At 45.9% G+C, this 26,295-nt stretch overlaps 1 protein-coding gene and 2 pseudogenes across 1 annotated transcript in view; 2 read left to right on the top strand and 1 right to left on the bottom strand.

The window, feature by feature from the left end:
• Tmem163 (transmembrane protein 163) overlaps positions 1-26,295 on the bottom strand; it is a 180,216-nt gene that overhangs the window by 44,072 nt on the left and 109,849 nt on the right. The window contains exons 3-4 of the mRNA XM_057769873.1: positions 21,871-21,914; positions 19,929-20,020 (exon numbers count right to left, since the gene is read on the bottom strand). Coding sequence (XP_057625856.1) covers positions 19,929-20,020; positions 21,871-21,914 — 136 coding nt within the window. The remainder of the gene's footprint in view (positions 1-19,928; positions 20,021-21,870; positions 21,915-26,295) is intronic.
• On the top strand, positions 5,217-5,307 carry LOC130875245 (small nucleolar RNA SNORA40; annotated as a pseudogene).
• On the top strand, positions 8,781-9,039 carry LOC130874512 (ATP synthase subunit f, mitochondrial-like; annotated as a pseudogene).

The raw sequence follows: 26,295 nt of genomic DNA, 5'->3' as shown, positions 1-26,295 counted from the left end.
GAAATCTGGATTAGTCGAGCAATCAACTTGGGCTGAGGTCTCTGGGGTTACATCTTTAAAAGCCATTTTAGTTTTAGTGATAGCCTTTGCCTCTTTAAGTGAAACGCCTGATGCTGGCCATGACCTCCTCAGAGGATAGTTCAGTATTATGTAAAAGAATTCTGATCAGAGAGTCCATTTGAAGGAATTTTGTTTCTGAGAAAATAGCCAAGTAGATGAAAAGTTGTTCAAGGATTTCAGAGGCTGCATAATAGGAAAGAAGCTCATGTGGCTTTGGTTTTGGTTTCTTTTGAGACAGGGTCTCATGTAGCCTCTTGACTTGGGGTTTTCATTGCCGTGATGAGACACAATGACCACGGCAACTCTTTTAAAGAAACATTTAATTGGGGCGATTCTTGCAGTTTCAGAGGTTCAGTCCATCATCATCATGACGGGGAGCATGACAGCGTGCAGGCAGACAGAGCACTAGAACAGCTGACAGTCCTACATCTTGCAGGCAAGAAGAAGTGGATTGGTAGTCTCACTGGGGAAGCTTGAGCAAAAGAAACCTCAAAGCCCACCCCCACAATGACACTTCCTCCAACAAGGCCACACCTCCTAATAGAGTCACTCCCTTTGGGGACCATTTTCTTTCAAACCACCACACCTATATTGGTCCAAAACTCACTGTGTAATCAAAGATGAACTGATCTTCCTATCTTAACCTTCTGCATGCTGGGATTAGGGCCCTGTTTATGTGGTGCTAGGAACCGAACCCAGGGCTTGGTGTAGGCAAGCACCCTACCAACTGAGCTGTGCCAGCAGCCCGCACAGTGTTTACTGAAAGACAAGATGCTTCATGCAGACGACACAACATCTGTGGGCGTTTAGAACCCATCAAGAGTTTTTAAATCTCAAAGAATCCCCACTCCAGAAAAGTCCATGGAGACAGAGGCAGGATATACAACAGACACACAGCATGGACCCAGTTTTGTTGCCTATGAACCTGGGCATGTATAAAAGAGATGGAAATTGAAAAAAAAAATCTACCTTCCTTATTTTCTCTAGATGGCAGGATAAAGGGTAAACTTTGTTTTCACACCATGGTATGCTTTACTTTGGAAGTGAACATACACTAACTGAAAAGCTAGGAAATCCCATTTAGAGCACACACACTTTTTACAAATGGCTTTGGAGAGCTATGAAAAGGAAACTGAGACACTCAAGTGGGGACTGCAGGATTGTTACCCAAGACTCTGATAGAAATGCAGTTGGGTAAGTGACACTGGCTGGTCATTAAGGTCACTTCCAACAGAGCAGCCAGCCCAGCCCTTCCCAGGATCCCTTAGGAATCCATGGCCCTGTTTGTGGTAGGTAACAATGACTGTCATCTTCCTGGGGTCTAGATCACCTAGAAGACAAGTGTCTGGTAAGGACATGTCTAGACCAACTAGACTGGGGTGGACAACATCACTCCATAAGCCGGGTTCTGAACCGAATATGAAGGAGAAAGAGAGCGACAGCCAGTGCTTGTCTTCCTCTTTCTCCTGGCTCGGGAGGGAGGCCCATGTGACCAGCTGCCTCAGTGCCACCATGATGTCCTCCCACAGTGAGCTGACTGCACCGACAGACTCTGAGCCAAAGTCAACACTTCCGTCCTCAGGGTCCTCAGGTCGCTCCTCAGATTTTGTTAAACCAACAGAAAAGTAATGGGTTCACCATTAGAGCCTCACATCATCACCTCCTCCCCCAAGGATCGTCCTTTGAAATGGACCAGTCCAGTGTCAACTGGGGTACCTCGATTTCCTCAACCATCGCCCATCTTCCACTGCGGATACGCTCAGATTTAGGCAGCTGACAAAGGAAAAAAACAAAACAAAACCAAAAACCAAAGCAACAACAACAACAACAAAACACCTCATGATTGTCCTTCCAGAATCAAATGGATCTCAGAGGAATTAAAAAAAAAAAAAAGCCTGTTTCAATCAACCTACCAAAACCATTCGCATTCTGTGGAAGAAGAAAGAAGCCTGAATAACGGCTTTCAGGCTTTTTCATTAACTCACTAACAGATGCCTTCTGTGGAACTAAATCTAATAACCGGCCTTCCCTCTAGGGTTGGGAGGAGAATAAATCAAAGTAATTATGTCTGGAAAGTCGCTAATGTGCAAATTTACTTTCTCCCACAATAAATTTCCCCAACACACAAGCATGAATACATACAAATTCACACAGCATACATTTCCTTTGATGATTTTTAAAAATTATATATATATACATATATATGTATATATCTAATATATACATACAAACACACACACACACACACACACACACACAAAGCTTTGTGTGGTTTGTACACACAAGTTTAGTGCCCTTGGAGCCAGAAGAAGGCACTGGATCCCAGCAACTGGAGTTAAAGGCCATTGTAACTTGTGTGATGTGGATGCTGCAAACTGAACCCAGGTCCTTTGGAATAGCAACAAGCACTCTTATCAACTGAGCTATCTCTCCATCCAGAGGCTTCCTTTGAAATGGACCAGTCCAGAGTCAAAAAAACAGAATCCAAGAAGAGAGTGTTCCTCATCTTTCTGCATGTCGTCAGTGAGGCTGGGATTCTTATGAGCTTCGGTAAACATTCTTACTGTCAGCTTCTAACACAGTGTGGTTGTGATGTATGGAAGGGAGTAAGGCAATTCGTAGCCATCCTACTTTGCCACAAACTAGTGCCTGTTTAGGAGCCTTGGGTGTAACTCAGCTGGCAGAGTGCTTAGCTCACACGCGTGAAGCCCTGGGTGCACCCCCAGTACCACATACACGACACCCCAAGTCCGGTACCGCACAGCTGTAATCCCAGCACTCCAAAGGCGAAAGCAGGAGGATAGAAGGTCAAGGTCATCCTGGCCAGCCTGAGCTGCATGAAATCTGTCAGTTCATTTGCTTAAATGCCACTGAAAACGTATGTGCTGTTCTAATATCCGAGCTGATCTGGAAGAGAGCTGCAGGAGGGCGTAGCCCGAGACTGAGTCAGGAAGTGGGGTGAACCTGGCTGGGTTCAGAGCAAGGATTAGCTGTATATATGTTCAGCACAAAGCCACAATCGTGGGTCCAGAGAAATGACTCAGCAGTGAAGGGCTCCTGCTACCCTTCAAGAGGACAGGGGTTCGGTTCCCAGCACCTACATTAGGCAGCTGACACCTGCCTGTAACTCCGGCTCCGGAGCATCTGACATCCTTTTCTAGCCTCTGAAGACCTCCACATACATATTGGCATAAACACACCTGTACACACAAACATTTAAAACCCGACATGCCCAAAGCCTTGTGCTTTTTGTGCTCGAGAGTCTGCGGGTAGAAGATGCTCATCTTGGCTAACTCCAGCCCCTGCTGTTATGGTGGGGTGCACCATGAACAAAGAGACTGCTCCCTTCTCCACTTCCCCTGCTCACGTCCAGACAGCACATGACAAGCCTCAAACGCTGTGAGGTTCCCCGTGAAAACGTCAGCCAGGCCGGTGTTGATGAACTGTTTCAAGGCAAAAACGACCCAGACAGAAGTACGACTCAGAGTCCTTTCATCCCCCCAAAGTTTTCATCAGTCCAGTCTCCCCCGCCACCCTCCTTTGCTTTAATAGGGTGTGATATCTGCCAATGTCAATTCCATAATAGAGAAGTGTGTACTTGATTCTGACAGTGCTCACCACGGCCGCAGACAATCGCATCTCTGGAAAAGCAGAATGGCTGGTTCATTGTGAGCCAAGCGAGCCAGGCTTTGTGTAGTCTTTTGTTTGTGAGCCCTGTCCCTTGCTTTAGTTACTCATGACATTAAGCAAAGCAACCGAATCCTCCCTGCAGCTGTGCCCGCGCAGCGAGGAGCGCCTGGGGAGTGGGCCAGGCTGCACGTGCATATAAACTAGGTGAGCTTAACATTTCCTGCATATGCTCCTCATTCCCACGTGCATTTGGGGCTGGCAGCATTTCTAGTCCCTGCAGCCACTCCACGAACAATCAAGATTGCAGATCGGTGGTGAACAACCACCCACTGTGCCTGGGGACCGGCAGGTCTCAGGTCTATTTCACACTGTGGTCCAAACATCTTTCTTTCTTACCCAAAATGCAGTCAGGGCTAGGAGACACACTAAAAGATTTTAAAACTCATGACCTAACTGTCTCTGGGTGTGTTCATGTGTATGTGTTTGTGTGGGTGCATGGGGAAACCACAGGACAATGCGGGTGTCTTTCCTCAGGCATCATATACCTTAGCTGTTTTGTGTTTAAGATTTTATACTGTAATTACATGTACATGTGTCTGGGTGTGGGAATGTGCATGTGTGTGTAATGTGCCTGTGGAGGCCAGAAGAGGGTATAGACTCCTTTGGGGCAAGAGTCACACAAGAACGCCTTGTGAGCTGCCCAATGTGGATGCTGGGAATGGAATTCAGGTCCTCTAAAAGACTGCATTTTTTCTAACCACTGAGCATCTCCCCAGTCCTCACTTTGTTTAATTTTAGCTTTTCTGAGACAAGGTTTCTCACTGACCTGAACTCATCAGATAGGCCAGGCTAGGTAGGCAAAGAGCTCCAGGGATCTTCCTGGTCACCTCCCCAGTGCTGGGATTACAAGCACACACCGCCACACCCAGCTTTTTAAAAGGAGGCTCGTAGGCTAGAATTCGGGTCCTCATGTCTGTGTGGCAGGGTAATTTACCAACTGAGCTATCTCTCCAGCCCTTGACTCTTAGTAAAGAAAAGTAAACCCTACATTGCAGACACAAGATTCATAATCAAGTCATAAGAAGTGTTATTGCTTAAAATAACAAAAACTGAAGCAATTCAGACCTCCCGATAGACTGTTAAATAGTGCCAATAACTCTGACGTCACTAGAAAGAACAGATTGGGGATATAAGAAAGAAATTTGGAAAATGTTCTTGGCTTTGAGTTGGGAGAAAAGCAGGTTACAGGGCAATGTACAGCTACATGTGTGTGCAAACAGCATATATCTGCCTGTTCTACTTGATTTGTGCAGGGAATATGCTGGAAGTGCATTGCACCAAATGCTCGTGGTGATCGCCATTCACAGAGAAGGGTAGAGGAATGAGAAGGGTAGCCATGGGTACGGGAACACTTTAATGTCTGTCTTCACTTAAAGGTCTTTATTCTTCCCATAGCAGTAATTGGCGACACCAATGAAACGTAGTCTTTTTTTCCTTTTAAGAAACAATACGATTTGGTGGACAAAGGCAGGCTAGACAGGTGCAAAAATAAATCCTCTTTTGCAACCCAGAACTCATTGCTCAATATGAGTTTTGATACATACAAGAAGGAATATATAAAAAAAAAACAAAAACAAAAAAAACAAAAAAAACAAAAAAAGAAACAATACAGAGCCTCCTGTATTCACAGTCATGTTAGTTTTCTTGGCTAGCAAGCCAGCTGAGCTCACAACATTAATTATAACCAGGGCACTTCACCTCGAGGCTTAATAAATCGCCTATGGCTTCCCAGTTCTCTTATAATCACAATTTCCTCCAAAGGCTCATGAGGCCCCAGCTGTGAGGCCCCTCACTCCTTAGGTCAAACCTCGGCAACTCATTTTTCAGACTCTCAAATGCAGTCATCAGGTTCCTCCTTAAGTGCCCCGTGACTAACTCTGTCTAGGAATGCCAAATGTCCACACAGGCTTCTTGTAGTCAACCTCAGTATAGCTTAAGTCTCTAAGAAGTGGCTACCCTTGACCCCCAGCTTCAAAGACACCCTCCCCACAACCCACCTGTGGTGTAGGAGGTCCTTCTGTCTATGTGTTGCTTTTATTGGTTAATGAATGAAGAGACTGACTTGGCCTGATAGGGTAGAACAGAGCTAGGCGGGGGAAAACTAAACTGAATGCTGGGGAAAAGAAGGTGGAGTCAGGAGAAGCCATGTAGCCCTGCTGGAGACAGATGCTCTGGCTTACCCAGTAAGCTACAGCCTCATGGCAATATACACATTAATAGAAATGTGCTAAATTAATATGTAAGAGTTAGCCATTAAGAAGCTAGAGCTAATAGGATCAGGAGTTCAAGGCCAACCTTGACTATATAGTGAGTATGGGGTCAGCCTTGGCTACATCAGCCTATCTCAAAAAGTAAAAATAAAAGGAGCAAATATGTTTCTTGGTTGAAGACGCTGAAGAGTAAATGTTGGGAGAGGCTATCATCCAAGCCCCAAACCTCTCTAAACAAACAAACAAACAAAACCAGGAGGAGAGAAACACGTCAGCTCTGGCTGTTCAATCACCCCCAAGAAGGTCACAGAAAGGGGGAGGCTTATGATCTTCATTTAAAGCTTGATCAACTTTCTCCCCAAACTTGGTTTTGTTTGGTTGTTTGTCGTTGAGATAGAGGCTATTATAGCCAAATCTGCCCTCAAACTCACTACACAGCCAAGGATAACTCAAACTTCTAATCTCCCTGCCTCCACCTCCTGAGTGCTGGGATGGGATTGTAGACAACACTACCATGTCTTATTTAATACATATTTTGGGGGATGACATTTCAGTGCTATTGGGAAGCAAGACTACATACCCTTTTCTCTAACACACACACACAGAGCACTCACCAACACATGCTTAAGCCTCATGCCTGTCCTGGCAAAGTTTTCCTTTGACTCTGAAAGGCTTTTGACAGTAGAGGCCATCCCCTTCTTCCTTCAGGAAGACAGGACTCTCTCTTCAAGTCAAGTGAGCTCAGACTATCCCGAAAGATTCCTCCTGCCTCACAACCCAGCCATCGGGGGTCCCTGGGAAGTCATCCCTTCTCATCTAGAGCGGCTTCTGCTGTTGACAGAACACATTCAGGGCGGCTGTGATGTGAAGGGCACTAGAGAACGGAGAGTCATCCCCTAGCCAGTCGGATTTAGGGCCAGGCCAAGCACCCCTCAAGAAGCTGGGGAAGATGCGAAGCTCCAGGGCCAGAAGCGACCCACCAATCTGTCACCTCTCTGGAGAACTGGTTACTTACCTATTTATTTTAGGCGAGCGGCAGAAGTCAGTCTCCTCCTTCTACCGCATGGGTCCCCGGGCTTGAACTCAGGCCAGCAGGATTGGCGGCAAGCACCTTTACCTGCTGAGCCATCTCACTGGCCTGGCATTAGCTACTTTTCTTTTTTAGATTTTGGCATTGTTCCCAAACTTCACATACAGGCTAGCTGATGCCAGGCATCGAAAGGGCAGGCGCCACTGGAGCCATTCTGTTAACCGGGAGTTCTCACGCCAAGTCATTTGCTCAGCAAATTGAAAAAGAGAGCAGCATTGTTTCCCCGGGTGTGAACCGGTGTGCCCCATTTATTTCACTTGGAACCCGCACAGTGCATCTCCAGACCTTTAAGAACACCCATTTCAGAATACTCAGATCCACGCACGCTCCGACACACTGCTGAGCATCCTGCTAGCCGCACATACATTTGGAACTGGAGAGCAGCGTCTTTGGGCTGTGTTGCTGACTCAGTTGAGGAAGGAAAGCCTGTAGAAGTGAGCAATGCCCCCCATCTGCTGCCACCTCTCACTCTGAAGGAGCTGGCCCGGGGAGACAGCTGGGCCTGGGGAGCCTGGGTGGGGCCCCACCTGTGCAGCTCTCATACGTAAAATGTCAGAGGCTTCCCAAAGAGCACCAGGCTGTACCTTCTGTGGCAAGCATCCCAGCGGCCCTGGCAGCTGACAGCAGCAGGAAGCTGTCCTTCCTGTGGCCTTACAAGGTGCACGGGGCTGAGAATGGCTCAGACAGGCATGAAATTCCCAGTGTGGTTCAGCCTTGCCAAGTCTCATGTAGTACACGCCCCCCCCCCATCCTCTGTAATCAGCACCTCCTGCTTCCCTTGATTCCCTTCTCTCGTCTGCAGATCTCTTGCCACTTTGATATTGCTTGTTTGTTTTTGAGGCTGGGGTTCCCAGGGCATAAGGCATATTTAGCAACCGCTCTAAGGCTGACTCTACCCCCAGCCTCTTGCCTCTTTGCCTATCATAGAAGAGTCTACTGGTTAGCAGTGGTCTTAAACTTGCAGGGGTCCTCTTCTAGTTTCCTTTCTGTTACTGTGACAAAACTCTCTGGCCAAAAGCATCACGGGAAGAAAAGGGTTTATTTGACTTACATATCCAGGTCACAATTCATTTCTGAGGGATGCCAGGGCAAGAATTCAAGGCAGGAACCATGGAGGAACCCTCGTCGCTAGCTCATTCTCTGGCTTGCTTACTTGTGTATGCTTACCTAGCTTTTTCATACAGGTCCTAGCAATACTCCCTACCTAATGGGTGGTGCTACCGGCAGTGAGATGGGCCCTCCAATATCAATGAACAATAAAGACAATCTCCCTCAGATACACCGCGGACCAACCTGAACTAGGCAATCCTTCGTTGATGCTCCTCCTCTCCGATGACTCTAGATGCCAAGTTGATAGCTAAGTCTTCTCTGGGCCACACTGGGTGAAAGACTATTTTCTTAGGGGTTCGTGAGATGGCTCAGGGGGTGAAAGCACTTGTTTGCAAGTCTGAAGTCCTGAGTTTAATCCCCAGAACTCAGAGGTGCTAGGTAGTTTCACGCCAACTTGGCACAAATCATAATCATTTGGGGAGAGGGACTCTCAGTTGAGAATATGACCATGACAAACTGGCCTGGGGGGGGGCGTTGTTGTTTGTTTATTTGTTTTATTGATAACTGATGTGGGTGAGCCCAGCTCTCTGTGGGTGGTCCCTCCTCTGGGCTGTTGGTTATAGGAGCCATAAGAAAACAGGCTGGGCCCACCTGGGTTCTGCAGACACTGGGACTGCAAGATGGTGTCGATCGTGTCACTGAGAGACAAGCTCGTGGAGGCTAAACTTGGAGAGCTTCCAAGCTGGATATTGATGCAGGATTTCAGCCCAGTGGCATCATGGGAGCCTTTCAGAGAGATATCATCAAGCACGGAGCAAGTACATCAACATGTTCAAGTATATCGACATGTGGAGGGGCAGCGTTGCAGGCCTTAGCATGAGGCTGGCAGTTTATGTGCTTCTCAGCAATGGCATTTCCTACAAGTAACTCAGACATTAGCGTGACATAAGTACCGCTGAAGAGGAGTCAGCTTTGGGGCAAGGCATGCCTGAGCATAAACACCTGCCAGCTCTAGCCAGGAAGAATTCAGCTGCCGTTGAATCTTAACGTCTTGGCTGAAAACTGAAAGGGGACTGGCTCATGTTAGAAAAAAAGGAAGGAAAGGAGGGAGGGAGGGAGGGAGGGAGGGAGGGAGGGAGGGAGGGAGGGAAGGAAGGAAGGAAGGAAGGAAGGAAGGAAGGAAGGAAGGAAGGAAGGAAGGAAGGGAGGAAGGAAAAAGGAAGGGGAGGGAAGAATCTTAACGTCTTGGCTGAAAACTGAAAGGGGACTGGCTCATGTTAGAAAATAAGGAAGGAAAGGAGGGAGGGAGGGAGGGAGGGAGGGAGAGGGAGGGAGGGAGGGAGGGAGGGAGGAAGGAAGGAAGGAAGGAAGGAAGGAAGGAAGGAAGGAAGGAAGGAAGGAAGGAAGGAAGAAAAAGGAAGGGGAGGGAAGAAGAAAGAGAGAGAAGGAGGAAAGATGAATCATGGCCTCTGCGACAGCTCCTATTTCTAGTTCCTGCCTTAAGTTCCTGCCTTGACGTCACTGAATGACTAATGGCCTACAAGCTATAAGGTGAAATAAACCCTTTTCTCCCTCATGTTGCCTTTGGTTGTGGTGTTTTATCACAGTATAAAAACCTTAACTAAGACCAACTCCACGGAATCGTCCTCTGACACCCACACATATGCCATGGTACATGCATGACCCCCATCATACACACAATAATAAATAAAAATAAGTTTACAAAATTGATCACTCAAGAACTGTCCCATTGAATAGTAACTGAAAAAAATCACACAAAATTCTCATACTATTTCAGCTAAGTTTGTTATATTGTGATGGGCCACATTCAGAGCTATCTTGGACTGCACCCCCCATGTGGGTTGGACATGCCTGGAAGGAAATAAACATCTGTCTTCTTCACTTGTCCCCAGCCCCTCTCCTGGAGGTCTGGTCGTCCTGCTACCCATCCCCTTTGTGTCCTTAAATATGTCTGAACGAGAGTGTATAAATGTAAAATCCGTCTGTAAAACAATCTAGAAGAGACCACGTCCTTGTTCACACCGTGCTCTTTCTACTCTCTGACACTGGAGTTTACCATGTGAGTGGACAAGTAAGTGTGTGGTTCTTCTGAGCGACTTCATCGCCATCCCCTGGCTCCCAGCCAAGCTCACCATCCTCTCTCTCATTCATTGTCCAGACGGCTTCCCAGAGAGCTGCGAACGCCCATCTGCCTCTGCCTACCAGCAGCCCTACAGTTGCAGATGCGTGAGACCACATGTGGGTTTTGATATGGGTGGGGGCTCTGAACCCATCCATATGCGGTGGTACTTTCTCGGCAGAGCCATCTTCCCAGCCTCATACCCACCTCTCTTCATCACTCTCTGACTTCTTAGACCCTCTCCTTCCCTTATTGATGGCACTAATACCTGTTTGGATGTCTGCATCTCATCCCCAACCTCTTTTTAACTTCAATCCCAGACAGAGCATCCAGCCGACACCCGGTCAGATGCAAATCCCTGTCTATTGATCCCTACCCCAATCATCAGTCTAAATCTGCACCAACCGATGAAACACCTAGAGAATCTGGTCCTTAGCATCTCACACCAACAACTGCTGAGGCGATCAAGACTTCTAGCCTGTCTTACTGCTCATCACGCTTGCAGACCCCCCAGACCAATTTAGATATTCGGACAACTCATTCTGTCAACTTGAAACAACCTAGAGTCGCCTGGAAAGGAAGTGTCAGGTGAGGAACTGCCCAGATCAGGTTGTAGTATGGGCATGTCTGTGAGGGACAGTCTTGATTGTCAAATGATGTGGGAAGTCCCAAAAACACAGTGAAGGAGGGGACCTCCACTGTGAAAGAGAAGAGAAGATGAGAAGGATTGGAGAGACATCTCGGTAATGACGTGTGCTTGCTGTTCTTGGCAGAGGACCCAGGTTCTATTCCCAGCACTCACATGACCACTCACAACTGTCTGTATGTGTGTTCACGTCCCTCTGCTCTTGGCTGTGGGTGTGATGGGGCCAGCTGGGTCAAGCCCCTTCGACTGTCCCGTCTCTGACACAAGAGACGGTAGCCTCTCCCAGCTGCCTTTTGTTAAGGTATTTCATCACAGCCACAGAAATGAAACAGGGACAGACACTAACGAATCTGAACACTCTCCCCTTTGCAAACAGACTCGGCTTCCTGACTCTGCCTTCTCTCCTAGCACACACTGAAAACCTCAATCTAGGTGAAATCCGTGATCTCCTGTGAGGGTAAATTGAGGATCTTGAATCAAATAAGAAACACACCCCTGGGCACGTCTGTGAGGGCATTTCTAGTGGGGATTAACTGAGTGGAAGTCCCCTCCCCCAGAGTAGCAGGCACTTAGCACCTCCAGCCCAGGGAGTCAGGGCCCAGGAAAGAACAGCATACCACCTGGTTTCACCTCCTGCTGTTGAGTGCATCTCTCCATGGGTCAGCTCCTACCACCACTACCCTCCTCAACTGACATCAGACTCCAGCTTCTTTAGTTTGCAAGTGTGGACTGAAGACCAGCAATTAAAATTTTTCTGGGCTTTTCGCACCAGACTGGGCTGACTGGGGTACATTGGTGAAATGCAGGAAAGATAGACTGGGGCCACCAAAATGCATCAGCACACCCCTTGAATGGATTTGACCAAGAGTGAGCCAAGGTCTGAATTCTCCATTTTTCTCTTGTGGCTTCTGTCTATAGTTTGTGGTTTCTGGCTTGTCTATATTCTGTCTCTCGTGTGTATGTCTGAGCTGTCCCTATTGCCTGTGTCCCTGACAAAGGCCTTTGCTCTGTGGTTACTGTACAACACAGAAAGAATCACAAGGGGAAGGAAGGAGGCAGATTTCATAGAAATCTTTAAAAGAACTTTGCTGTTGTTGGAATATTTATTTCTTTATGTTTACAAGGGAGTGTTTTGCTTGTATGTATATATAGGTACTGTGTACATGCCTGGTGACCTTGGAGATCAGAAGAGGGAGTCAGAGCCCTGGAACTGGAGTTACAGACAGTTGTGATCTGCCGTATGGGTGCTGGGATCAAACCTTGGTCCTCTGGCAGAGTCTCTGGTGCTCTTTGCACTCCAGCCCCTTTAACAGGGCTTTACAAAGGATTAAGTCACTGCCTCTGACTTCAGCTGACCCCAAAGCACCCAGTAGATACCAGTACTTCAAAATGAGCTTCCAGTTATAGCCATGGTATTTCCAATATTTATGTCAGATATTTGTTGTATAAGATTTTTCCAACCTGTTGATTGTTCTCAGCAAATGAACACCACAACACACACACACACACATGCACACACACACACGCATACAGAGAGTGCTTAGAGTTAGGGGCATGGAAGAGTACATAATTTGAGATTAAAGCTATAAATTATCTTAAGCAGTAAAAGCTGATAACATGGGAAATTCAAGGGAAGTGAGGTTGGCTATTACGTTCCCTTTATGGCAAGTTAAACAGACTAAGTAGACAGCAGGCTATCAGGCCGAGTCCTAAGTGACCTCAAAGTGTATTATTAACTTGGCTATGAGGTCCAGCAAACGTTCCCATCTTTCTGAGTGTAAGGGATATCTTCATAAAAATGGTGTCACTACCCTGGGCATCCACAGACCAGGCAGCTGCAGTGCTCAGCGCTCTAGCAGGCAGGTGGTCAGTGGTGGACTACCCAGCTCATGCCATGTAAGCGAATCTAGTGAACACTCTGTGTCACACATGTGTCCGGTCAATGCTGCTCCTCTGGAAAGCTCTGCCTGACACACCCTCCTTCTTCCAAAGGAGACTGATGGGGGCTGCAGAGGGGGCTCAGCAGTTAGTGCTCACACCGTTCCTTCAGGGTCTGCCCCCCAGCACCCACACTGAACTGCTCATACATCTGCCCGTGTCCCCAGGTCTAAGGGCTCCAACATGCTCCTAACTTTTGCAGGCATCATACTCATTCATGCGCTGTTTCTCAATACAGGAGCACACACACACACACTTTAAAATGGTTAAAATATATCTAGTTTTAAATTAACCAACTCAATTTGAAGTTTTTTTTTTTCAAAAAAAAAAAAAACTAATTGGCAGGATTTTAGGATAATGCTTTGGAAAACAGTATGAAGTTTCCTCGGAGGGGAAAGAGTTTAAAAGGATGGCCTATCGATCCCAGTTGGTGTAGAAGAACTGAAAACTGGTTCTGAGAGAGATGGGCTCACTGTTATACAGCAGGCTGGGGCCTGACTACAAGGATGCGGAAGCAGTGGAAATGTCCATTGATGGGTGAGTGTGGGGCCGATACACCGCATGGAATATTACTCAGTCTGTGAAGACAAGGAAACTGTGCCACATTCTACAAGATGGATAAGCCTGGAGAGCCCAGTGATGAGAGCTGCGTGTTGTAGAACACAGTCCTCTGGGAGTCACATGTCCCTCGAATGCTCTTCCAGAGGACCCGGGTTTGAGTCCTAGCATACACAGGGCAGATCACAACCACCTTGAACTCTGATGCTTTCCTCTGACCTCCAAGAGTGCCAGGCACACACGTGGTACACACATGACACACACAGGCATGACATGTCGCCCTCTTGAACTCTCAGGACCTTCGACGCTGTGCAGAAAGGAAGCCTGCACTAACAGAGTCATTAGTGCTCCGTAATGAAGGCAGTTGGTGACGTGTGTCCACCCCACAGAAGAAGAGAGCCCCAGACACTGGAGCGCAGCCTGCAGTCCAGACTATGGGACGCTGCTACCAACATTTAGGGTGGGCCGTCCCATCTCAGCTAACTAGACCAGTTCTCTCACAGACTGACTCTCTGGTGATTCGAGAGCTTTCCAAGTTGATAGTCTTCATCACGGTGGCTTAGTCATCCACAAGTTGGCCATGATCCTGTAAGAAACCCCAACTGCTCTCACTGGTTCACGCCATATCTGGAGTGGACAAACATTTGTTCTCCTCCCCAAGAAAGCTCACACCACACGGTAGAGCTGCCTTTATGAGTTATATAATGAAATCGGAGGCATGAAAACAGAAGGTAACGTGGTGTTGCTGGGGCCTGGGGGAGAAGAAATGGGAATAGTCCATGGGTATAGACTCTCTCTCCTGTGAGGGGACTTACTTCTTACCCTTTGGGCTAAGGTCAATGCATTTATGCAGGATGGCAAGGCTGATTCACAATGACATGAATATGTCTACGACCTTGAGCTATGCACACATAGAAGGGGTCCATTTGGGAGGATGGTTCATTGGGTAAAATGTGTGTTGCAGGAGCATGAGGACAAGAGTTCAATTTGCAGAATGCTTAAAAAAAAATATGAGGTGCGGTGGCTCATACTCGCAATCCCAGGAACAGGAGGTAGAGACAGGCAGATCCCTAGGGCTCAGTGCTCAGTCAGGTGATTCTACTTAGTGAGCTCCAGGCCAATGAGGTTCCCTGACTAACAAGGTGAGTGACTCCCAAGGAACAATATCCAAAGTCATCCTCTGGATTTCACACACAGGCAAGCACATGCATGCACACTTGCACATGCATGAACCTATGCACCAAAGAAAGTAAATCAATTTTTAAGCTACATGAGTTTGGTAAGGTTTTTGTTGTTGTTATTGTTGTTGTTGTTGTTGTTTTGGTTTTTAATTCAGCAAAAGGAAACTATGGAGACAGCACACTGTGAAGAGGCAGAAGCATCACGCACTCGGTTTCCACACGGCCAAGGACCAGCGGGTATCTACCTTCTACACCGGCAACTTCAAACACAAGGTTCACGCTGAGAAAAGTAAGAAAACTGGCTTCTTAGAAAAGCCAGTGGTTAGAACTCAGCTCCCTCTGACATTATTCTCTAGAAACTAACTGGAAGCCGATGGTTTTCCTAACTGTATTCCTCAATGCTTGTTTATGCGCATTAATATGTAGATATATTCCCAGCCGGCTGTGAGCGCATGAATTTTTAACCAGAGATTAAAATGTTAACTAAGCTGATGATATGGGGGATTATAAGTATCACTTAATCCTTAAATTAGGAATCTCCAAGTGAGCTCCTAATCATTATCCAATGACCAACCACCCAAAGATTCTTGTATTGTGGGTAACAGACATTTTTTTTAATACGCTAATTTTTTTATTTTAAATTGTTTTTCATTTTACATACCAACCCCAGTTCCCTTTTCCTTCACTTCTCCCACTCCCCTACCCCCATATCACCCCCCCCCATCCACTCCTCAGAGCAGGTAAGGCCTCCCGTGGGGAGTCAACAAAGTCTGACATACCAAGGTGAGGCAGGACCAAGCCCACCACCCCTGCATCAAGGCTGAGCAAGGTATCCCATCATAGGAAATGGGCTACAAAAAGTCAGTTCATGCACCCAGGATCATTTCTGGGCCCACTGCCAGAGCCCCCCCCCCAAACAGATCAAGCCACATAACTGTCACCCACATTCAGAGGGCCTAGTTTGGTCCCATGCTGTTTCTCCAGCTGACAGTCCAGAGTCCATGAGCTCCCACTAGCTGGGGTCAGCTGTCTCTGTGGTTTTCCCCATCATGATTTTGACTCCCTCTTGCTCATATGATCCCTCCTCCCTCTCTCCAACTGAAGAGCAGGAGCTCAGCCCAGTGCTTGATTTTGAATGTAGGTTCTATGATGACAATTAGGGTAGTCACTAATCTGATTATAAGGGAAGACCAGTTCAGGCACCTTCTCCACTATTGCTAGGAGTCTTAGCTGGTGTCATCTTTGTGGATTCCTGGGAATTTTCCTGGTACCAGGTTTCTCCCTAACTGCCTAATGGCTCCCTTTATCAAGATATCTCTTTCATTGCTCTCCCTCTCTGTCCCTTCCCCCACTAGGCAATCTCAATCCCTCATGTTCTCATCCCCGGCTCATCCCTTCTACCCCTCCCTCCCAGTTTACCTGGAGAGCCTAACTATTTCCTTTTCCCGGGGTCCTCCATGCATGTCCCTCTTAGGGTCCTCCTTTTTACCTAACTTCTCTGGAGCTGTGAACTGTAGTCTGATTATCCTTTGTTTTACATCTAGTATCCACTTATGAGTGAGTACACACTGTGTTTGTCTTTCTGGGTCTGGGTTACCTCACTCAGAATGATTTTTTTCTAGTCCCATCCATTTGCTTACAAATTTCATGATGTCATTTTTTTTTTTTTCCCACTCAGGGATACTTCATTGTGTACGTGTTCCACGTTTTTGTTATCCAGACACAGTTCTTAGTGCATCTATCTGGGGATCTTTAAAAACAGTGAAACCGGAGCTGGTAAGATGGCTCAGTTGGGAAAATGCTAGCCACACACACATGTAAGAACCTGATTTCTATTCCCAGAATCTTCCTTCAGAAAGCCAAATGTGCTACCCTTGTATGTAATCCCAGCACCGCACCGGGAGATGGAGCCAGTAAATCCCCGAGGCTAACTGGTCAGCTAATTTAGCACATGAGTGAGCCCTCAGAGGGTTTGGAGGGAGGAACTAACATAACTACATTGTAATCTCAAAAAAGAAATGACAGTTTTTAAAATTAAGAAAGGGAGACACTGTCTCAAAAAATAAGGCGTCTCACCTGAGAAATAACACCTGAAGTTGACCTCTGCCCTTTACATACATAAACACACACACACCCATGAACACACACATACCCATGAACACACACACACCCATGAACACACACACACACACACACACAATAAGCTTGAAAACAGTAAAAGCAAAGACAGTTCTTATGAAGCTTGGCCTGGGGAAGCCTGCAGGCCGCCTGGTTAATGCTCATGGCGATTCTGAGGCCTCAGAAAAGCCACAGTAATTTCTAGCTTTGTGACTAAGGGTTTACAAAGAGCATTTTTAACAGAAAGGAAATAAGATTTTAAAAAAATCAAATTAGAAACCAGAACTCAACTTCTTTTGGAGACATAGCTCAAACCGGGAATTATTAGCTCTGACATGGAGGGAAAGCAAGCACAACACTTTCTTTTTATAGTCCTAGACCAAATTCAATTCCAGGCCCATATAAAATTCTGAATTTCCAAAGGAACACAGTACAAGAAATAATTTAATATTTTAGCCAACTATGAACAAAATATCCTGATATCAGCACACAATCAATATTTGTGTGCATGTATGTGCACACATATGTAAGGGTACATACACAAATGTATGAATATGTGTGGGTTTCATTCCTCAGGCACCATCTCCATTGTCTTTTGAGGCAGGGTCTCTCACCGACCTGGAACTGACTGACTAGGCTAGGCAGACTGGCCAGTGAGCCCCAAGGACATTCCTTATCAGTTCACATTACAAATGCACCATCACATCCAGAGTGTGCATGTGTGCACGCGTGTGTGTGTACGTGCGCATGTGTGTGTGTCAGGGCTCCATGCTTACTTGGTGAGCACATCACTCACAGCCATCTCTCTAGCCCACAGTGTTTTTTTATTATTATTATTAATAAACTGTAGACATTCTTCTTCCTCTCTGGAGTCTGGGGTGTATTTTGCCCTTACACTTCATCTCCATATCAGGTTAACGCAGGGCAGCAAAGGCAAACTGGGCACCACACCTGAAGAACAGGGTTGCATGTTACTCCAAATGGTGCCTAGCTCTTGACCAGGGACAGTGAAGCTCTCTAGCTCTTTACCAGGGACAGCAAAGCTCTCTAGACTTCTTCAGAGCAGTTTTGTTGAAGTTCTCAAACCCCTACTTAATAAATTGGGTGGGGACATTAGTGCCTCTCAGGTTACAGAATCATCATTTGAAATTTTATAAAATTAAAATTTCTACTATCCATTTTTCTTAAGGTATTTTTTACCAAAAGATGAACTTATTTTCAAGATTAACTTGATCCCAATGGTAATAATCTTTGATGTCACCAATCCAATACTTTGCGTTTGTGAAGAGAGATGATGCCCATTGAAGCAAATGTTGCACACGTGCAGAAAAGCTTGGGTTTGCGGATTTTTGTTTTCTCTTTTCAATCTTTTTTTAAGGGATGTATTCTATTATTTTATTTATTTGGTTTTTTGGGACAGGGTTTTGAACTCACTCTGTAGACGAGGCTGGGCTCAAACTCACAGACATCCTCCTGCCTCTGTCTCCAAAGTGGTAGGATTAAAGGTGTGTGCCACCACCGCTTGGTATATGTTGTTATTTTAAAATTGTGTTTGTCTGTGTCTGTGTGGGGGTATATGTACATAAATGTAGGTCACGATGGAGGCCAGAGGAGTGTATTGGATCCCCTGAAGCTGGAGTTTCAGGGGTTGTGAGCCACCTAATGTGGGTTCAGGGCCACTGCCAGGATAGTGTGTGATTTTAGCAGCTGAGCCATCCCTCCAACTCGCTGCTTTCTTGCTGTCATTAATGAATCTGGATGCTGTCAACTTTCAGGAGTTTCTGCATTTCAACTCACCCAACCTTAAATATATCACTGCCTGAATTCACAACACCGAAGACATAGCTCTGCCTGTTGCTTTGGTGTTGGCACTGACTCAGCACCTTCTCCCTGGCGCCCTAGAACCACACAGAAGAGCATGTGTTCACTGATGTTCAGTCATCTGAAATCTACAGAAGCCAGGGGAAATACTGCACGTCCTGATATACAGGCACACACACACACGAACAAACACATGTATCCACAGTCACACATATACACAGATATCTATGTGCATGTGTGTGTAGGAATATATGTGTCCATCATGAAAATTCTATGGAGGAGGAATGTTTCTTTTTCTGCTTTACCAAATGAGGGGCTGAAGTATGATGAAGTCCCAGAGCTAGCAAGTAGTGATGTTCAAAGTGGTGCTGAATTTCTATGTGTGTTTGTGCATGTTTTATGTGCATAGGTGTGTCTTAAGCCAGGTCTTTTAAAATTAAAAGAGCAATGGACATACCACCCTGAATGAACCCAATCTTGTCTGATCTTAGAAGCTAAGCTGAGTCAGGCTCGTTAGTACTTGGATGAGAGACTTGGAAATACCAGGCACTGCAGACTTAACAAAACAAACAAATGAAAACACTTTACTTTGTGAAGGTTAGAAGTGGTGGTGCATGCCTTTAATCCCAGAACTTGGGAGACAGAGACAGGCAAATCTCTGTGAGTTCGAGGCTAGTCTAGTCTACAAAGTGAGTTCCTGGACAGCCAGGGCTACACAGAGAAATCCTGTTGCAAAAATACATCATCATCATCATCATCATCATCAATTAATATTAATAGTTTTTGTGTTGAGTTATTAATTAAAGAAAATATGACAGACAAAACAAAAACAAATCTGACTGCAAGATACGTCTTGGTAATAAAGGACTGGTCTAGCATTTGTGAGACCCTGGAAGAAAATGGAGACGCCAAGGAGAGAGAAGGGGGAGAAAGGAAGCAGGGGAGGAAGGAAGGAGAGAAGAAAAGAAGACAGAGGAGGAAGGGAAGGAAGATAAATGAGTAGATGGAAGATAGGTTAGTGGTTAGCTGAATGGATGGATGGATGGACAGGGTGTGGGTAGGTGCATGAATGTGAGGATGGATGGATGGATGGATGGATGGATGGATGGATGGATGGATGGATAAATGGAAGTATGGGACTACAGATGTACAGTTGAAAGAACAGACAGATGGACAGACAAATAGGTGAATGACTGAATAGAAGAACAGACAAGAAGTTATTCACTGCAGACTCCAGATCAGGGAACTGAGCAAATTATAAAGGCTACATGTCCCTGTAACTATCCCAGGGAAGTCCTGTCACATGACTGACAGTGCACTAGCTAATATCAAAGACAACTTGCATCCTCTTCTCAACATCAGGACAAAGACTGAGGGCAAGGCTTTCATTTAAGGCTCCTCCAATCTGGAAGAAGAATCCACTTACATATACTCTCTGTGAGCAGAGTGCACGGCGGCTGCGTTGCTGTAACGCCAGAGGACAATGGCCGAGGACAGCACATCCAGGATGGCGTCAAACTAGAGAAGGAGACAGGACATTAGTGGCTCTCCAGAGTCAGCAAGGCACAACTATGAACACACAGGGGAACTGCACAGTGACCCAGAGAGTTTGAATAAACATCTTGGAGTTTACATATTTCTACAGGCGTCTTGCAGCCACTTTGAACTCCGTGGTGGAGCCCTGGGCATTACTGCCCTGGTAGCAGAGCTGTGGTCCTTGTATGATTGACTCTGTTCTCAGATCCCTAGGGTCCTGGCACTATGGAGATATGGGACAAGATACAGGAATGGGAGGTACAATTTTCTGAAATACGTGAAACTGTTTATACTACAACAGGCAAGATGGCATTGGCATTTTCCTATACATAGTAAATTAAAAAAATAGTAAGTTAAAAAAATTCTAATTCTGACTCTTGTTGAAACTGTTTTAGCCAGGTTCAGGAAGTCTACCAACAGTTTGCTATTGTATAGAAATCTCTATGCTTTAGAGAGAATGAAAGAGGGGGAGGGGGGTTCTAAGTGTGTATATGTTATGTGTGTCAGGATATATATATATATTGTGTGTGCACACACGTGATGTGTGTATCTATGCTGTGTATTTATGATGTGGGAGTGTCATATATCAATCTGTTGATTTCATTGGTTAAGTAATAAAGAAACTGCTTGGCCCTCATAGGTTAAAACATAGGTGGGTGGAGTAAACAGAACAGAATGCTGGGAGGAAGAGGAAGTGAGCTCAGACCCGACAGCTCTGCTCTCTGGAGCAGACGCCATGTTCCCCTCTCCCTGGCAGACGCGATGAAGCTCCCACCCAGGATGGATGTAGGCTAAAATCTTCCTGGTAAGCGCACCTCAAGGTGCTACACACATGAATAGAAATGGGCCAAGCAGTGTTTAAAAGAATACAATGCGTGTGTTGTTATTTCAGGTATAAAGCTAACCATGCGGGAGCCAGGCAGGACAAAAAACAGGCCCTCAGCTCCCTCAACATATTTACTTCTGGATGATGTGTGTTTATGCTATATGTGTTTCTATTTCTCTCTCTGTATGTGTTGTATATGTCTGACTGTGTTTATATATTGTATATGCATCTCGCTGTCTGTATATGTGTTGTATATTTATTTCTGGGTATGTGCACGTGTTGTCTGTGTTCTGGGTACCAGTGTGTGCATGTGTAACTTTCCAGACAGTTTGCATCCTTCATAAAACTCTTAAAAGAATTTGTAACAGTCTCAGAGCAACACTCTCCAAACATTAAGCCTTTACAAGAAAGGGCAGATGTGGGTCTGCAACCGGGAACAGGATGCCCCATGTCTGTCAACAAGGAGGGAAAGAGCTTGCTTGAGACATCACACATCTCAATTCTTGAGACTATACTGTACTAGAGTGCTGGCTCTCTCTTGAAGGGCTATGAAGAAATGACCTATTTCCACCAGGAGGCGGACACAAAGCTCAGTACCCCTTAGCAGGGCTATAGATAGACTGACTTCTAGTGTGAGCAGCCCCAATCCATTTCAACCCCCAATGTCTCTTCCTACACCAGCAATATGCACCACCCCAGTGTCAGGGATACATGCAACTTGGAAGGGCACAGAGAGGCTAGTCTCCCCCAAAACATCCTCTCAAGCAACTCCTTCAGAGAACATGTGCACCCCGGATGTATACGTGGGAACTATCCCATCTTGACGCCATTTAATTCTATTGCATTTTCATTTGCACAGAAGTTGTTTTTCCTGAATTTGTGCTTTCCATGCTCGTTTCATATCTGTTCAGCATAAGCACCCATTTATTCCACGACTGGGTGAGAGTCATGGCTCGGGGAAACCATGCAGAACTTCATCACGGTGAGAACATTTCAGGCTACTTACTGCAAACCCAAAGGCAGAGGCGCTGTACCTCATGACGGAGACAGCTAGAAAGAAAAAAAACACCATTCAGATTTGACAGTCTCGTGGTTTATGTGTTTCATTTGTGAGTTCGTCATCACAGTGCATACAACCTTTGAACACCAGGGCAAAGTTCCAAGAGAATAAAATTTTAAAAACCGATGTCTAAAAATTCAAAGAATTCAAAAAGAAGAAAAAGAAATTATTTTCAAATTATACCTACAACACTTCCCCCACCATGTTCTGAAGTATCCAAGGACCAACTTCAGGGAAAACAAAGTTAAGCACCTGTCAATCACATGACTTCAGTGCCTTTGAAAATCCAGAAACTGAAAGCAGAGAACTGGGAACTAAATTTCAGGTTTCAGTGAAATCCTCCTGCCTCAGCTTCCTCAGCTGCTAGGATCACAGGCCTGCACTATCAGGCCTGGCTGTATTTCTACTCTGAATTCATCTGCTCTAACTGGCTGTGGTACAACAGGTGGGCACAGTTTAAAAGCCCCCCACACACATCGTGTGCCCCAGAAGGCCACCTGACTGCAGATGTTAAACTGTGACTTCAAAATGTCTGCACTTGAGTTCTTTGGTGATACCAGGACTTTACTTGGAGAGCCGCAGATTTCAAAGGAGTAGATGCCCAAGTTATTGCAGCGAGAAACATAAAGAGCCTCACCTCAGATTTGAGTTAAACAAATGCCGTCAGCTGGGTGGAGAGCTCAGTAGAGTATATGCTTGCCTTGCAAACGTGAGGGCGTGACTTTGACCCTTGGCTCCCAAGCCACAAAAGGCAGGCACGCTAATGCACTTGTAATCCTAGCCCTGAGGAAGAGGAGATGGGTGGACCCCTGGGGCTCGCCTTCAGACCAGCTTAGACTACTTGGTAGCCTGTAAATCAGTAAGAGACCATTTCAAAAAACAAGGTTGGGGATGATTAAAAACCACTTGCTGTTTTTTCAGAGGACCAGAATTTAGTTCCTAGCACCCATGTCAGGTGGTTCACAGTCTCCTGTTACTTCCAGCTCTAGGGAATCTGACACCCTCTTCTGGCCTCTTTGGGACAGATAAACATATACGTACCTACAGATAAAGAGAAATAATACAAGTATATACATATATATATAGTATATATACAGATATAAAGAAATAATACATATATATGATATATATACATATGATACATGTAATTGTGTTTGCTTACATATATACACAGGTATATTCAAATACAAGCATACAAACAAGCACACACATGCACACACACACACACACACCACGCACAGGAGATAACCACCAAGGGGAGTTTTCTCTGACTCCATGGCATCCAATGCCATGTTTCACTCTCAGAACTACACTGGAAAGTGGGTTAAGCCTGCCAGGTGGACAGATAAAGACTAGCAAATCCGGACTATCATTATTATTCATGCTCCGTGCGGTAGGGCACTGTGAGCCAGTGGGGTCCTAGTGAACTCAGGGCCCTTCAGAGAGATGTGTTATTTACTCAGGACTCACCTTCATCTAATTCCTTGATAAGATGCAAAACGCAAAAAGCCAAAATTGCATGGGGAGTCAAGAGTCCTCTGAAGGGTCGCCCACGTTTCTCTGCGCTAGCAGCTTCCCCCTATGGCCAGCTCTCAAACAGCTGTGAACAGTCATCAGCCCCAGACCCACATAGAAGAGCTCAGTAGCCTCTGAGGACTTTTCAAGAGTGTCAAGTAATAAGTTCATTTTCTTTGGCCCATAACTGAATCATAGCACATCCTGGATCCAGGATAAGAATTACTTCAACAGAAGAGGGTAGATAGGCTTAGGTAGCCCTGTTTCCGTGTAAATAAAATCACACTGAGGAGATTTCTTTCTTTTCTTGTATGTGTGTACGTATGTGTGTGTAGGTACATGAGTATGTGTGTAGAGACTGGAGGTAAAACCCCAGTGTTATTTTTCAAGAGCTGTCCACCCCATTTTTGGGTTTTGTTTTGTTTGTTTTTTGAGGCAAGGTTTCTCTGTGTATCCCTGGCTGTCTTAGATCTCACTCTATAGACCAGGCTGCCCTTGAACTCAGAGATCTGCGTGCTTCTTCCTCATGAGTTCTGGGATTAAAGGTGAATGCCACTGCTGCCACCAGGCCCACCTCGTTTTACAAGACAAGGTCTCTCATTGGTCTGAAACTTGCCAAAGAGGCTAGGATGGCTGGCCAGCAAGTCCCAGGGGTCTTCCTGTATCTGTCTCCCCAACACTAAGAGTACAGTAACCCAACTCTCTTCTTGAAGTTCTGGGGATCAAGTTTAGTTCCTCTCGCTTGGAGAGTCAGCACTTGACAACCTGGAGCCATCTTCGCAACCACCAAACTGAAGGCTTTTCATTGAGGCATTTCCAACCTCACTCATGCAGGAATGAGTTGTGTCTGGAGAACGGGCCTGTACCAGGGTGACGGATGGAGGCAGAGAGAACTCCAAAGCACTCTATGCACGCATGGGCAAGCACAGCCCAGAGTCACCATAGGGCCAAGATGCTGCCTGTAAGGTAGGAGCCATGTCAGCCTCAGCCACATGCACCCTGAAAGCCCATGCAAGCAGCTGTGAAGCAGGGCTCTCTATGAGGACAGCTCTTAGCAAGGTCGGGCCATAGAGCTGAAGGGAATCAGAACTCTAAGATGCCACTTTTCTGAGCCATCCCCTACGCTGGGGCAGACTTGAGGGATGTAGTTGCCTTCGAGTCATGAATGTTCTCTGAAGTAACCCCCACCAATTCGTTTTTCACCAGGGTGGACTTGGGTGTCACTTCTTTGTCTGTTACTGGTCTCTCAAATGATAATAGTTGCCAACCTCTGAAGGACAGGAATATTTGAGGGTTTTTTTCCTCTACTTTTCTGTGTTTCCTATAGCTATCATAAGTAACCATTCAAATTAGATTACATATTTTATTTGGGGGGAAAGTATCCTATAAAGATGAGCAAAGGTCTAAAATGAGCTAGCAGGAGAGTTCAAACACATCTCTAGAAACAGAAAACCCTGCTCGCGAGTGCTTGGGGCTAACAGGAAAGTACATGGTTATGTTATCCATAATTACTTGTAGGTTTCTGGGTCCCATGGTCTACATGAGCAGGTTGCTAATAGTCCAGAGTTCCCAGGAGTGTGGCTGTGGGCCACATAAGCCAGGCAACAGAACGCTAGCAGAACATCGCTCCTTGCCCTACAGACCTCCAGCCTCCCAGAGTTTGCCTGTCCTAAGGCAGACTGTCATCTATGGGCAGGGACTCACTAACAACTACACCCAGAAGCAGGCACACAATGTAAGTCTTAAATAAATATTTGTACAGGCCTGATTAAAAGACCAGTTTTTTGTTTTTTTGTTTTTAACTAAGTCAAACCAGACCGAAAAAACATGTTGGCTAGAAATAAATTCAAACAGAAAGGCAGCTGGAAAACGAACCAGACCCAGGAGATCCATTGTTACGGCCATGCCAAAGGCAGACCTGCAGCTGAGTAAGCAGGGCCTTGGAGGGAGGGTCTGCAAAGCAGAGACAAAGGGCCTTGGAAAGCGGAAGAGAACGTGCCAGCAAGGCATGCCAAGGACCAACAGCAAGACGCCCTGCACAACACCCAACAAAGACTCCTTCTTCAATTGCCAGCGAGATTTACAGAAACAATGAGGACCCATCTGTCATTCTCTCCAAAGTCAGGCAATAATTATCTTGAGCCTTAGCACTCTTTAGCAATACCCCAGGCCCCGCAACACCTCGGAGTTGTTAAATTATGTGAGCAGCAGAACTCTGTTAATAAATCAATCCCAGTTTAATTAGACTGTTTCTATCATTCAGATGCCTAGCAAACACCTCCCCCACAGCTGGGGAACAAGCCCACCCTGGAGAGCCACTTCTCCACCACCCACCATCAGAGGCAGGCTCTCCGCTCTTGCTCACTGGAACCTGGGAATCAAAGAGCTGGGGCCAAGAGTGGGTTAAAAAGAAATGGTGGTTTTTCTATGTTTTAACTCACTCCAACAGAATCTCTACTGGTTTCCATTCTCTAAATAAGATTATCAGCTACAGTAAAATTAGCGATAGGATTCTTACTTCAGGGGAAAGAGGAAAACTGCTTAACACATTTTTAAGAATATGATCAAAATATGCTGTATGAAATTCTCAAAGGAAAAAGAATAAGTCAACATTGTGTAGAGCTGGGGAGATGGATCAGTTGATAAAAATGCTTGAAACAAGAACAAGAGGACCTATGTTCAATGCCCAAAGTCCACTCTATAAAAAGATGTGGTATGTACCTCTGGTACGTGCTGTATTCTTGCAATCCCAGCATTGGAGAGGGGAAGATCAGTGAACCCTCGGGGCTCACTGGTCAGCCAGCCTGGCCTATTTGACAAGCTCCAGGCTAGTGAGAGACCCTGTCTCAAGAAACA

This window comes from Chionomys nivalis, chromosome 5 (genome assembly GCF_950005125.1).
Source record: "Chionomys nivalis chromosome 5, mChiNiv1.1, whole genome shotgun sequence".
Taxonomy (NCBI): domain Eukaryota; kingdom Metazoa; phylum Chordata; class Mammalia; order Rodentia; family Cricetidae; genus Chionomys; species Chionomys nivalis.
This window is presented reverse-complemented; position numbering and strand designations above follow the sequence as displayed.